Source organism: Mustelus asterias, chromosome 13 (genome assembly GCF_964213995.1).
Source record: "Mustelus asterias chromosome 13, sMusAst1.hap1.1, whole genome shotgun sequence".
In the NCBI taxonomy this organism is placed as follows: domain Eukaryota; kingdom Metazoa; phylum Chordata; class Chondrichthyes; order Carcharhiniformes; family Triakidae; genus Mustelus; species Mustelus asterias.
In genome coordinates, this window is record NC_135813.1 from 96,333,723 (window position 1) to 96,348,407 (window position 14,685).

The 14,685-nt window shown below is 43.8% G+C and overlaps 1 protein-coding gene across 1 annotated transcript in view; it reads left to right on the forward strand.

The window, feature by feature from the left end:
- The window catches only part of mapkapk5 (MAPK activated protein kinase 5), a 71,092-nt gene that overhangs the window by 35,955 nt on the left and 20,452 nt on the right, over positions 1-14,685 (forward strand). The window contains exons 7-8 of the mRNA XM_078227333.1: positions 2,972-3,067; positions 11,434-11,514. Of these exons, the coding sequence (XP_078083459.1) occupies positions 2,972-3,067; positions 11,434-11,514 (177 nt within the window). The remainder of the gene's footprint in view (positions 1-2,971; positions 3,068-11,433; positions 11,515-14,685) is intronic.

Here is a 14,685-nt window from a genome sequence, read left to right on the forward strand (position 1 = left end):
GTGTCCCTTGAGGGCCAGAAGGTGTATTTGCTGCACATTGCAGGAAATAAATTGTGGATTGACTTGCAAGTCAGATTGCAAATGGGACCCCTAGGTTCACTTGATTGACAGGTCAATTAACAAAGCAGAAAGAGAATGGAACCAGTGTGCTCTTGGAGAGTGGGAGTTGAAACTGTAATGATCAACTGTTTCCTGCCCCGACACATGCTGTTGACATTGGAGGGTGGCATATAGCTGGCTTTGGGCTTCTTGAAAAGAAGATTGGAAAAGTTGAATATCTGTGCAAAAAGTGCACTGTTAAAATATATGAAATAGATTGTAATTTTCAGATTAGTTTTGTATATGTTCCAGAGATAGATATTCTGATTCAAAGAATCATTTTCTGAAAGTTCTATATTTGCCCATGTTTGACCCCAGCTAGCACTTCACTTCTAAAGTATCTCATATGTCAGTCCTCATGTTAAATTTTAACCAAACTATTCACACCTTGGCATTCTATTTGATGCTGTACTTCCAATCACCTGTCCTGTTATCAAGATCCCCATATTCCACATTCTTAATACAAGTCTCATTCGTCCATCACCCTTTTGCTTGCTGTCTTATATTGACTCCAAGACCAGCACCATGTCTTAATTCAAATTCAGATTTGTTCAAATACCTCTCTGGCTTTGCTTCTCCCTGTTTCTATAATCTCTTCCTGTCCTAAAGCCCTGTAAGATCTTTGTTCCTCCAATTCTTTCCTGTTGAACAACCCTGATGACTCCAACATTGGCGGCTGTCCCTTTAGTTGTCTAGGCCCTAAACTCAAGAATTTCTTTCCTAAATTTTTCCACTTATCCATCTTTCTTTCAAAACACTCCTGAAAACCAAGGTTTGGGCCACCTATTATAAGATGCATTTTTCTTTTAATTACTTTTTGGAATGTAAGTGTTACTGGGAAGGCTGACATTTATTGCCCATCCTTAGTTGTCTTTGAGGATGTGGTGGTGAACTTTCTGTCTGTGTGGTCTTAATGCTGGTAGTTCATTTTATTTAAAGAAAACTCTCCTCCCATTCTCTTTTTTTGTTCTTTTAATTGGGAGGTGTTTTTAGAAAAACCATGACAAATGTGTTCTCCCGCACCTCTGTGTGTTTAGGATTGAGTTATTAATACTTGGGAGTGTGGTGAATTAGTGGCATGAGGAATCTGTTGTCGGCTGCACTCGTCTGTGCATTTCTATCCCCTGCACAGTAAATTTATCCTTTCTCAACCTTCCCTATTACAGTTCAGCCACTGTTCTTTTTCTATAGTGAGAAGGAGCATTCATGTTTTCCACCTTAATGATGCGCCCTTTCTCTACTCTCCAACACCTCTAACAACGTGCAAATTGGTGGAACTGTCGTTAGAGACATTTTCCCACGACAGTGAAGTGAAACCATTCCACAACAAATGAATCCAAGATCTGCAGCTTGGGACGGTCACCTGCCCTCTTAAAAAAGCTAAGTTGTGGTTAGAGGCAAACAGACCCCCTCAGTGCCCTGCAGAGGGCAGTGCCACAACCAAATCTCAGGACTGTTGCAAAATTATATTCCCCTTTTATAACAGGTTGATCAGGAACATTGTGCAGTTGCTCAAACAACTGCAATGTGCTAGTCTCTGTCTGTACAAGTACTGCATTGAAACCTTGTATAGTGACTTAACTACCTGTAACTTTATTTTAAGAAAAAGAAAGCAGTCCAGTCATTGCCCTCTATGCCATGATATCTAGTAAAAAGTAGTTTTTAAGTTTGTGCAGGCTGAAAAATGTGTTAATCATATTTGGCGTTGCTTGGATTGAAGAAGTTTTTATTTATTTTTGAGATAACTTTTATGGGTTCATAAAATGTATATTAACATAAAACAAGTGGTTTGGTATAAGTGATGTTTGCTGGTAACATAAAGTAGAGGGTTTGGTAAAACAGTGAAAAGGATTGTTTGTTGACAGATATCAGGAGGATATAGCTTAGCTAAATGGGCTAATGTGGCAGATGTAATTTATTGCCTATGACCATACTAGTCTGCAAACACCTGATATCGGAAACTAAGCAGACTCGGGCCTGGTTAGTATTTGGATGGGAGACTGCCTGGGACTACCAAGTGCAGTAGACTTGGGCAGCACAGTGGTTAGCACTGCTGCCTCACAGCGCTAGAGACCCGGGTTCGATTCCCGGCTTGGGTCACTGCCTGTGTGGCGTTTGCACATTCTCCCCATGTCTGCGTGGGTTTCCTCCGGGTGCTCCGGTTTCCTCCCACAGTCCAAAGATGGGCGGGTTCGGTGGACTGGCCATGCTAAATTGCCCCTTACTGTCAGGGGGACTAGCTAGGGTAAATGCATGAGGTTATGGGGATAGGGCCTGGGTGGGATTGTGGTCGGTGCGGACTCGATGGGCCAAATGGCCTCCTTCTGCATTATAGGATCCTGCGATTGGGATGCAAGGTGTAAGTTGATAATGCCGTGGGAGAGCATGGGACAATCATTAGTGTCAAAGAACCAAGAAAATTACAGCATAGGAACAGGCCCTTCGGCCCTCCAAGCCTGCACTGACCATGCTGCCTGACTTAACTAAAACCCCCTACGTTTCCGGGGACCACATCCCTCTATTCCCATCTCATTCATGTACTTGTCAAGACGACCCTTAAAAGTCACTACCGCATCCGCTTCCACTACCTCCCCCGGCAACGAATTCCAGGCACCCACCACTCTGTGTAAAAAAATCTGCCTCGTACATCTCTTTTAAACCTTGCCCCTCGCACCGTAAACCTATGCCCCCTAGTAATTGACTCTTCCACCCTGGGAAAAAGCGTCTGTGTCGAACTGCTCTTGCAAAGAGTCGGCACAGACATAGTGGGCAAATGGTCATCTGTGTTGCAAACCTCAATGGTCTGATAATAAGACTGATGGACAATCTTTTCCTTTCCTACTTTTGATATCCTGACTTTTGCATCTTTTAGGATGCACCAGTTAAACTGTGCGACTTTGGATTTGCCAAAATCGACCACGGGGATCTGATGACTCCACAGTTCACTCCATATTATGTAGCACCTCAGGTAAGTGTGTTTCTATTTTTGTCACCCATGTAGTGATATACCTGATAATTCACCAAAGTTCTCCTCATAATGGCATAATTTGAAAGGTGGTTACTGTTAAAATTTAAATACTTGAATTGCACAGTTTTTTACGTGATTACTTGTGACATTATTCACAACAGATCAGAGAATATGGAAACTGTCAAATCTCATTGTTTATTAAGTTATGGTGTGAAGATGAAGATTGCATATTTAAAAAAGGAAAATATTCACTACTGTCCTGTCTTGTTATGACCCTGGGGAAGACCCTCATGTTGTTGGTAGGATCTGGTTGGGGACCAATAATGTTTTGTTTAAAGTAAACAAAGTTTGAGATTCAAGGCAGTTGTTCAATGAAGAAAGCCACAAGATTCCATGTGTTTTGAAATTTTACTATGGAAGGTCAAAAAGATAAAACCACTTATAATATCTATTTTATACTCTAACATTCAGAATAAGTGCGAAGTACATGTGAATTAAGAATCATAGAATCCCTACAGTGCAGAAGGAGGCCATTCGGCCCATCGAGTCTGCACCGACCACAATCCCACCCAGGCCCTACCCCCACATATTTACCCGCTAATCCCTCTAACCTACGCATCCCAGGACTCTAAGGGGCAATTTTTTTTAACCTGGCCAATCAACCTAACCCGCACATCTTTGGACTGTGGGAGGAAACCGGAGCACCCGGAGGAAACCCACGCAGACACGAGGAGAATGTGCAAACGCCACACAGACAGTGACCCGAGCCGGGAATCGAACCCGGGACCCTGGAGCTGTGAAGCAGCAGTGCTAACCACTGTGCTAACCACTGTGCTACCGTGCCGCCCTAAGCCGACAGTAGTCAAACATAATAAATGGCAAATGCGACCAAGGCATAGTCCATGGATTTTTCAACAATCCACCCAGATGCCAGTAACACCGAATCAACAAATCTTACTGATTCTCTGTCTCTTACAAGGGATTCTAGTCTTTATCTTCGAAGATTAACCTTGAAATTTCCCAAGTCGCTCCAGCTTGATCTGCATCAACAAGGATCCGCCCCACAGAGATCCACTCTCGTTTCCTGAGACTCTGTTCCCCTGGATTTCCGAGGCTGCACTCAAGCACCAACTCGCAAGCACAACTTCAGCTCTTCAGCTGCATCTAGCAGAACACAACTGCTCCAAAGGGCTACACTTTCCCCAGTGGCCTGCAGCACAGAGTCACCAACCCACAGCTGCCACCTTCACTTAAAATCTGCTCTCCGCAGCCCTTTTTCCATTTGGAGTCTGTTTCTCTGCACCTGCCATTTTTAAAAACTGAACTTGGACCTTTTCCTGTCCCCTTTCTGGGACTATTCTTTTGCGACCTCTCCTTGTCTCCTCCCCCTTTTCTCCCGGTCCACTGACTGGGACACCAGTCTTCCACGGCACTCTGCTCCCAGCCTCCTGACCCAGGTTTTTGTGCTGTTTTCCTTGTGCACAGGCATGCTGGGGCTATAGAATGTAAAAATGCCATTCTACACCGGTCCAGCCTGCTCCCTGTTTGCAAAAGCCCCAACACCCACTGAAGTTCCCGATCTCTTGCTCTCAACATTAAGATAAACATGACTTTCATAACACCTATTCCCTTGGAAGAAAGAAAGCTTCACTACAGTGAAGGTTTCTTTACAAGGGCTTTACAATGTCTTCATAAGAAGTATTCAACATTATAGACTTCTGACCAATGGCTTATTGTATACTATACCGATGATCTTTTCATTTTGTTGCACAATTCCGCATCTACTATTATAAAGGTACCAAGGCTTAACCAAAATAAAAGCCAGTACATACAACAAGTTGGATTAGTGAAATTTAAACATCACAGGACTTTAACTCAGAATCTTCCTTTTTTGCTACACCCTTTAAACTCTGAATAGAACAGCAACACGTGGTTTATGGCTATAATTCTTTCATGGTAAACCAAATGTAGTGAAGATGCAATAAAGTTTATTTAGCAACAGCTTGACCAGCTTTCTCTCTGTTTTGTACTCCGGTGTTTAACCTTGTTGATGTGACTGCAAATCAGTATTCTGGTAGTGTTCCCCCTCTTCACACGTGGTGCATGTTAGTCATGCGTATGCTACAAATGACTCATTAGGTTTCTGGACTTTAATACAGAAGAACATGTTTTTTTTTCTTATTCTCCTCTGCTAATAGAAACAGTTTGCTATGGAACCAATGTTTATCTGATTAACAACCAGCTTCAGAACAATATTCCTCACTCACTTCCTCCATAACAGATTTTGTTGCTTCATACTTTTGATCAAATCCAGATGGATAGACTTGCACTAAGGTGGTTTCGCTCTCTTTACTCAAGTCAACTTCTAATTTACCCAAGGGAGAGGATACAGTCTTCTACGTACAATCATAATCTTCCTGTTGACACATGAAAAATGGAATTTTCATTTCCATTTCTTTCACAATTTTATCATCTACTACTTTACTTATTTTCCAATTCTTTTTCAAGCTTATTAATATTTTCATTCAGCTGAGCAACTATTCTGGTGAGTTCTATTGCATTTGGTTTGGACTTATCTGCAGAACCCGGGCCTAACTTAGGCATTCGATTCCTTTTGGAATCTTTTTCCATGGTTATGGACTGCTCTTTAGACTCTTTCAATTCACTTGTTAGATTTTCTATCTGCTTTTAAAGTCTGTATCTGATCTTCCAAGCTACCCATCTAATTATTTTTGCCCTCCAGACCATATTGAAGTTCAAGAATCTCATTTTTTTTTCATGATGTTCTAATAGTTCATCAGTTTTGGTTTTTAATTTTGCATTCAACCAATTGTTCTGATCCACCAGCAGTTCCTTTTCCTGTGACTGACACTCGAGTGTTCTCATCCATTTTTTATTTTTCATCAAAAAACTCATCTTTTGTGCGTAAAACTTGGTCCATTACACTAATCAGATTTTTCTTCAATAGCTTGCGATTGACAATAAGCTTCTTGTGTGGCCGTAGTAATTTTTAGGAACTTGGCAGGATCGAACACCTACTCATCGCCATGTTGCTTACCTATACTGGCCAAATCATTACCCATTATAAAATCTACACTTTCAATAGGTAAACCAGGAACAATTGCCACAATAACAATTCTGTTTATTAAGTCACTTTGTAAATTGACTTTCCACAAGGTGACAGGTTCACAATTCCCAGTAAAGGGAGGTCATCACATAATGTAAACGCGGGAGCAGCTGCGTTTTCACGAGCTCTGGTGCTACTCGTCTTTTAATCCTTTTTGTTAATCCTGATACACAGCCCACAATTATTTGATCCTGATGTGTATAATCTGTGCTCTGTTCCTGGAAGATCCTGGCTAAATTTTGGCGGTGGATAGTCGAGTTAAGAAACTCCTCCTTTTGATTGAGGTGGTCAGAGACGGCTGGGTTGGGCCCAGTTCACAGAGACAGTTTTGTTGGTGAGCGGGCCTATGCTTCTGTGGTGCCATAGGCATCGAGATAATGGCTGCCATAGTGAGTGAGGTTGTAGACAACGGTCTCGGCTCCCCGGCACAAATTATTGGCATTCATATTGATGAACTGTGAAATTTCCTAAAGAAAGTGGATGAAGCAGAGATGAGAATCTCGTCAATCGAGAGGGCAGTTTCCTCGGTGGGGGCTCGCATTCAGTCATTGAAAAGCCAGCCGCGTGGTACATCGAACATCCTGGTTGATTCGGGGAGATGGGCCTGGAGAAGGAGCATCCATGCACCTGGTCTCCTGAGAGTAGCTGGGAATGAATTCCTGTCTGAATCTGCAAACTGGCTGCCATGTTTTCAGAAGGCTGGGTGTTTCAAGTTCAACGGAGCACATTGTATCCGGTCTTTGAAGCCTAGGGTCGGTCGAAGACTCCAACCATTGGTCTTGCGTTGGCTTGTCTTTGGTGTTTGTTGAGAAGGGCTGAAGGCAGCTGGACATGGCAGGTCTTTGCAAACCGCTGGGGCAGAGGTTTCTCGTTACTGGGGCTTCAGGATGACATGGCTGAGGTGCAAAAGCTTTGATGAAACTCTGGATGAATCCTGGATGTTGCACAACGATCCTGTCATGGCTATGGCCTTCTCACGATCCATAGATGTTTGTTTATCCTGACGTTCATCATTAATCCTGAACTTTCTTTCCCTTGTGATTCTACTACTGATTTTGTGATATTGTCTTTTAATCTGACAAATGATATATGAGCACAGGCGTTTGTCGCTGTTATCCTGCGAAAATCAGGATTGTCCTTTATTTTTTTCTCTGGTATTCGTCCACCGGTGTGCTCCGCCAGTGGAACGAGGGAGGCCTTAGTTTAATGTGCGTTACTGTTTGCACTCAATCTTGGTTTTGACGTGTGGAACCAGGAGAGCAGCATGGGTAAGGGGGTCTGCCCACCCTGCTTCTGACCCTGAGTCAAATTCTAATTCTTGGGTTTCAATGCTGCAATATGGAGATGTTGTCTTGTTTGGGGGTTGTTTGTAGTTCTCCTTTTTCTATTGGGGAGCATGCTGAGTTGGTTCTATGACATGAGGGTTGTGCAATATTAATCTTTTTATGTGCAGTAATCCTTGCATTTACACTGAGGGAGTATATTTTTTAACTGCTTGTAGATAAGACGAGTAGCGCACAACAGGGCGGCAGGTAGGTGATTTGATATAGAGCTGGTTGGTATGGCCTTGTAAGTTCTCATTGTGGGTGAGGTTAAACCCCCATTAGAACTATTTATGTCACATTTTTCTTTTGTACTTTTGTTATTTAGGGATTAAGAAATCCTGGCTTGTCTCCTATGAAGGTACAGACAGATCATGTACCCTGGAAAAGACTGGGTTCTTTTTTTTTCTGTTGGCACCTCTGGAGTAGGGGAATATGTACTGGTGCACACTCTAGCGTGGTTGGCTAATCCCTGGATATCTGACCTTTCTTGGGTTGATCTTCTGTATTTATTTGATGCGCAAACAGTGGTTACTTGATTACTTAGCTCATGGAATGTATGGTGGACATATCATCCTGTTGTTAAAGATTATTTATTAGTGTCACAAGTAGGCTTACACTAACACTGCAATGAAGTTACTGAGAAAATCGCCTGGTTGCCACACTCCGGTGCCTGTCCGGGTGCACTGAGGGATAATTTAGCGTGGCCAATGCACCTAACCAGCACGTCTTTCGGCCTGTGAGAGGAAACCGGAGCACCCAGAGGAAACCTATGCAAACGCAGGGAGAACGTGCAAACTCCGCACAGACAGTGACCCAAGCCAGGAATCGAACCCAGGTCCTTGGCACTGCGAGGCAGCAGTGCTTACCACTGTGCCACCATGCCACCCTTTATTAGGGAAATGGGTGGAATCTCATTGATGGAGGTGCCGAGAGATAGGGGTAGTTTTCTTTGTTCAATGTATGAGTGATTTGCGTACACCTGGGCTGTCAGTCCTTTTTTAGTGTGTTGTTGATCCTAGTTTAGCTCAATTTGAGTAACATAGAAGATAGGAGTAAGAGGAGGCCATTTGGCCCTTTGAACCTGCTCCGTCATTCATTATGATCATGGATGATCATCCAACTCAATAGCCTAACTCTGCTTTTTCCCCATAACCTTTGATCCCATTCACCCCAAGTGCTATATTCAGCTGCCTCTTGAATACATTGTGTTTTGGCGTCAACTACTTCCTGTGGTAATGAATTCCACAGGCTTTCCACTCTTACAGTCAAGAAATGTCTCCTCACCTCCGTCCTAAATGGTCTACCCTGAGTCCTCAAACTGTGACCCCTGGTTCTGGATTCCCCCACCATTGGGAATATCCTCCCTGCATCTAGTCCTGTTAGAATTTTATAAGCCTCAGAGATCCCCCCTCATTCGTCTGAATTCCAGTGAAAATAATCCTAATCTAGTCAATCTCTCCTCATACATACAGTCCCGCCATCCCCGGAGTCAGCCTGGTAAACCTTGCTGCATTCCCTCAAGAGCAAGAACATCCTTCCTCAAAAGGAGACCAAAACTGCACACAATACTTTAGGTTTGGCCTCACCAAGGCCCTGTATAATTGCAACAACACATCCCTGCTCCTGCACTCGCAACCTCTCACAATGAAGGCCAACATGCCATTTACCTTCTTTACCGCCTGCTGCACCTGCATGCTTACCTTCAATGACTGGTGCGCAAGGACACCCAAGTCCCACTGCACCCTCCCCTCTCCCAATTTACAGCCATTCAGGTAGTAATCTGCCTTCTTGCTTTTGCTTCCAAAGTGAATAACCTCACATTTATCCAAACTATACTGCATCTGCCATTGATTAGCCCACTCACCCAATCTGTCCAGATCATTCTGAAGGATCTCTGCGTCCTCGTCACAGTTCACCCTCCCATCCAACTTGGTATCATCTGCAAACTTTGAGATGTGACATTTTGTTCCCTCATCCAAAGCATTAATATGTATTGTGAACAGCTGGGGTCCCAGCACCGATCCCTGTGGCACCCCACTAGTTACTGCCTGCCAATTTGAAAAGCACCCATTAATTCCTACTCTTTGTTTTTCCTCTCTGCCAACCAGTTTTCCATCCATCTCAATACACTTCCCCCAATCCCATGCGCTTTAATATTGCACGATAATCTTTTGTGCTGGACTTTGTCAAACGCTTTCTGAAAGTCCAAATATACTACATCGACTGGCTCCCCCTTGTCAACTCTACTAGTTACATCTTCAAAGAATTCCAACAGATTTGTCAAGCATGATTTCTCCTTCATAAATCCATGCTGACTCTGTCTGATCCTGCCGCTGCGTTCTAAATGCTCTGCTATAAAGTCCTTAATAATGGATTCGAGAATTTTCCCCACTATCGATGTTAAGCTTACTGGTCTATAATTCCCTGTTTTCTCTCTACCTCCCTTTTTGAATATTGTTGTGACATTCGCTACCCTCTAATCTGCAGGGACTGTTCCACATTTGACTTGTTAATTCACTTGTATCCCATACTCAAGATAGATATCATAAATTATTTTAACTTTCTGACTTTGTATAGTAAAGTTTATTTTTGTTTGTTCAAAACCCATACAATCTTGTGGCTTTCTTCACTGAGCAAGTGTCTTGAATCTCGAACTTAGTCTACTTTAAACAAAGATGTTATTCCCTAACCAGATCGTCCCAACATGAGCCATGCGCATCAACAATTGGAATTGGATGAGGATTCAAGAACATTTGTAATGATTAACATCCACAAGGGTTTGTTTCAATACATCCAGTTACCCTTTGGTGTGTTTTCAGCATGTGCTATTTTTCAGCACACCATGAAAAGGTCATTGCAAGATATACCCAAAGTAGTGAGATGATGTTTTAGTCAGTTTCGCAAGAAGAGCATTTGGCAAACCTTGAAGAGACGCTTAAGAAATTCAAAGAGGTGGCGGTGTGACTTAAAAAAGAGAAGTGTACTTTTCAGGCTCACAAGGTCGATTAATCTTGGATTTAAAGTTGATGCCACCCTCTAGAAGAGAAAGTAAAAGCCCCAGCACCTCAAAACTCAAATCTTTTTTGGATATGATTTATCGTCACAGCCCAGTTTATACCAAGTGTCTGAACACTGCTGGCATTGTGATCATCACTGATCACCCACCACTATTTTGTGAAGACAAGCCTATTCCTGCTATTGCATCAACCAAAGTCTAACCATGGGCTTTACCTCTAGCAGCATACAACTACATGTTCCAACACAGACCAGGTGCCAAAATCTCGAGAGTAGATGCCGAGTCGCCTTGCACTGCCTTGAACCATATCACCACCCACAGTACCACAAGAAATAGTGTTAGCCCTCAATCTCTTGGATGCACTGCTGATATCGTCAAAATGTATGATGCTCCATGGATGGCACTTTGACAAGGCAGACCAATTCAAGCTGTTCCAGCGCCACAAAGAATCATAGAATCCCTACAGTGCAGGAGGAGGCCATTTGGCCTATTGAGTCTGCATCAACAACAATCCCACCCAGGCCCTAACCCTGTAACCCCAGACATTTACCCTGATAATCCCTCTGACACTAAGGGGCATTTTTTAATATTGCCAATCCACCTAACCCGCACACCTTTGGACTGTGGGAGGAAACTGGAACACCCGGAGGAAATCCACACAGACACAGGGAGAACGTGCAAACTCCACAGACATTGACTCGAGGCCAGAATTGAACCTGGGTCTCTAGCGCCGAGGCAGCAATGCTACCACTGTGTCATCGTGCCGCCCCAGGGCTTCCTCCGTATTTTAAGTTTTGGGTTGCTTCATTCTTACCAGGATGCTGATGAAGTAATTAGCACGGTGCGCATATTTATGGAGACTTGGTTTCTCCATGTAATCTTTTTGTTTCTGTAACAGGTACTGGAAGCCCAGAGGAGACACCAGAAAGAGAAATCTGGAATCATACCTACCTCACCCACTCCCTACACATATAACAAGGTAACCAACGTTTTGTTATTATCATGTAGAGTATTGTCTAGCACTGCCTTCAGATTTTTTTTTTCATTCATGGGATGTCAGTGTTTCTAGCTGTTCCAGCATTTATTGCCCATCCTAATTGTGGGTCTGGAGTCACATGTAGGCCACACCAGGTAAGAATGGCAGCTTTCCTTCCCTAAAGGACATTATAGTGAAACAGCAGGGCTTTTACGACAATTGCTTCGTGGTCTTTTAATTGCAGATTTTAAAAGAAAATCAAATTTCACATTTGCTGTGGCAGGATTTGAATCTGGGTTATAAAAAAAAGATCTGGCTGGATAAGTGAAACATTCCTGGCAGGACCAGTTCTAAGCTAAGAGAATGGATTGGCTAATAAAGAAGACTTCATCTCAATTTATTGCTGCTTCTCTGCTAAAGTATACAATGTGCATTTGAGGCATGTAGGGTTGCACAATGACGTACAAATACTGTCCTTTGTTGCTTGCATATCCTTTACCCTGCACTAACCTCCACCACCCAAAATAGAGAGTGTTAGTTTGTGACTATTATTCCATGGTGATTTTGTGATCGTGCCAGGGTTAGTAGCAGAGGATATTGGCCAACAAAGAGGTTCTTCCTTTCCCTCCTCCCAAGAAGAAAAGCGATTACAGGGACAGGGAAAAATGCGTGAGTCATAATGACATATGGCTGCTTACAACTGGCACATGTCTACGCTGTGGGCCCGATTTTACCATCAAGCTGCGCCCATTTTCGGGCGTGAAAAATTGGTAGTCGGGTGTGAGGCGAGTAGCACGATCCGCGCCCACCTCTGCGCCGGTTCCCTTTTCCCAAGGTCTGAAAATGGCCACAATCGGGACCGCACTCGAAACAGGCGCGTCGGCCATTTAAATGCTTTTGCATACATTTAAATTGACTTAATGGGCTGCAAGCCTAACCTTCCCGGTACTTCCCCCGTTACCACCGCGTTCGCCCATCCAGATTTGGCACGAAACAGACATGCTCTACAAAAGTCCGATTCGGGCGTTCCAGCTAGTGAAGAGGTAAGTGTCGAGCGTCTCAGCTCTCTGCTGATCAGTGAGGAGGAAGGGGGGTCCGTTGCCACTCTGCCTGTGATCAGTGAGCGGGAAGGGGGGTCTGCTGCTACCCTGCCTGAGATTGGTGGGGGCAAGGGGGGAGTGGCCCGTGGTCGGTCTGGGTGGTGGATGGGTGGGGGGATAAGGGGGTCAGGAATGTTGTGGGGATTGAACAATATCTGTGGGGGCCAGGGGAAGGCATTATCTGGCCCGGGAGTGATGTGGCCGGGGAGCCACATTCTATCAATTTTTTTTTCTGCGCGTGTGCAGTTGGAGGCGCCTATCAGAGCTGCGGGGTTTTGGGCGCATTAAGCCCTGGCACGGACTTCTACAGTGCCATTCAGAATCGCGGATATTTTTTCAGGCAGAGTGCGTATGGGGGCGCCTGAGAACGGGTCTAAAAGTCAGATCTGAAACACTCCCAGTTTCAAATCTGCCCAACACTTGGAATCAAAATGGTAAAATAGGGCCCCTTGTCTACAGAAAGATCCTGAAAGTAGGTGGCCTGGCCTCTTGCTAATGAATAGTGTGTTGTCCTAAAGAGTTGAGGGCTGTTTTTTGATTTAAAAAGAAGAGGGAATAATTTAAAGTGGGGGGGGGCTGTTAGTGGGGCCAGAGACTTCAGTCCCAGGGCCCGCTAATTACATTTAAATTGTAGGGAAATAATGTCCTGCGTGGGAAATGAAGCTCTGTGCCTATTTCTGGTGCGGAGCTGATGCCGGAAATTCGGCACTGGGAAGTGCTATCGGGGTACGACGCCCCGCACAGATCCCATGCATGGGGCACCACTTGAATCTCCAAGCCCACTGTGCTAAAAAATTACCCTATGGCAGAATGGCCCCCATTGTTTTCCTGACCTTTTTTTCCTTCGGTTATATTTTGGAATATTTTCATTTTAACTTTTTTAAACTATAATGTGCAGTTTTGGCTGGATAGCGGTAGTCTCTCTGGTGAACAATGTCCTAGGTTGTGAGGGTAACAATTTTGCGAAAATGGGAGGTATCTTGTTGGAATAGCAGTTGGGTTAAACTAGTATTGATGTCTCCCTCGAGCTTCCTTTCATTTTATTTTCCTTAAATGCCATTGCCAGTAACATTGGGGAAAGTTGACTTGAGAAAGTTCAGAGATGTAAGGGGCCCAGTTGACATGCACACTTAAAAGGATACAATTGTTGAAAGTACCTGGGTTAAAGTGATGTTTTATTTTGCATGCCAGTATATAAGAGGTGGTGACCACCCTGCTGGCTATTACTTGTATTTTTTTTATTCATTCGTGGCACATGGGCGTCGTTGGCAGGCCAGCATTTATTGTCCATGCCTAGTTGCCCTTGGCTAGACCATTTCAGAGGGCAGTTGAGAGTCAACCACGTTGCTGTGGGTCTGGAGTCACATGTAGGCCAGACCAGGTAAGTAATTTCTTAATTCCAGATTTTTTAATTGAATTCAAATTCGACCATCTGCTGTGGCGGGATTCATACTCAGGTCCCCAGAACATTAGCTGAGATTAATAGTCTTAACGATAATACTAGGCCATCGCCTCTCTAAACTGAATATAGAACTTGGTCAGGCGGTTTTGTGATTTTAATTTTTGTGGAAATTAATAACATATTAAATTTGGGGAACTGTAATTCCCTCACTTGATTTGTTGTCAACTATAGCTCTGTTGGTAATGGACTTTCCTCTGAGTCAGAACGCTGTGGGTTCAAGTCCCACTCCAGGGCATGAATGCAAAATCTAGGATGATGCTCTAATGAAGTATGAAAGGAGTCCTTCAATGTTGGAGGTGTCATGTTTCTGATCAGACTTTTACACTAAGGTCCTCTCTGCCACCTCAGTTGGATGCAAGAGATCCCATGACATTCCAAGAGTAGCTGGGGAAATCCCTTCCCCATCTACATCCCACCATCCTCCCCATTCTATCTGATGTCTGAACCAATGCTTGTTCCTTGACCAAAATCACTTTTTGAAAAACATGATCTGATCATTTTTACGTTGCGTTGCTGTCGTGGGATCCGAATACTTTGGGGTGGCTGGTATAGTTTCTGATCTCTCTAGAATTAATGTGGTGCTTTTACTGGTTATGAACCACAGCGAAGCTT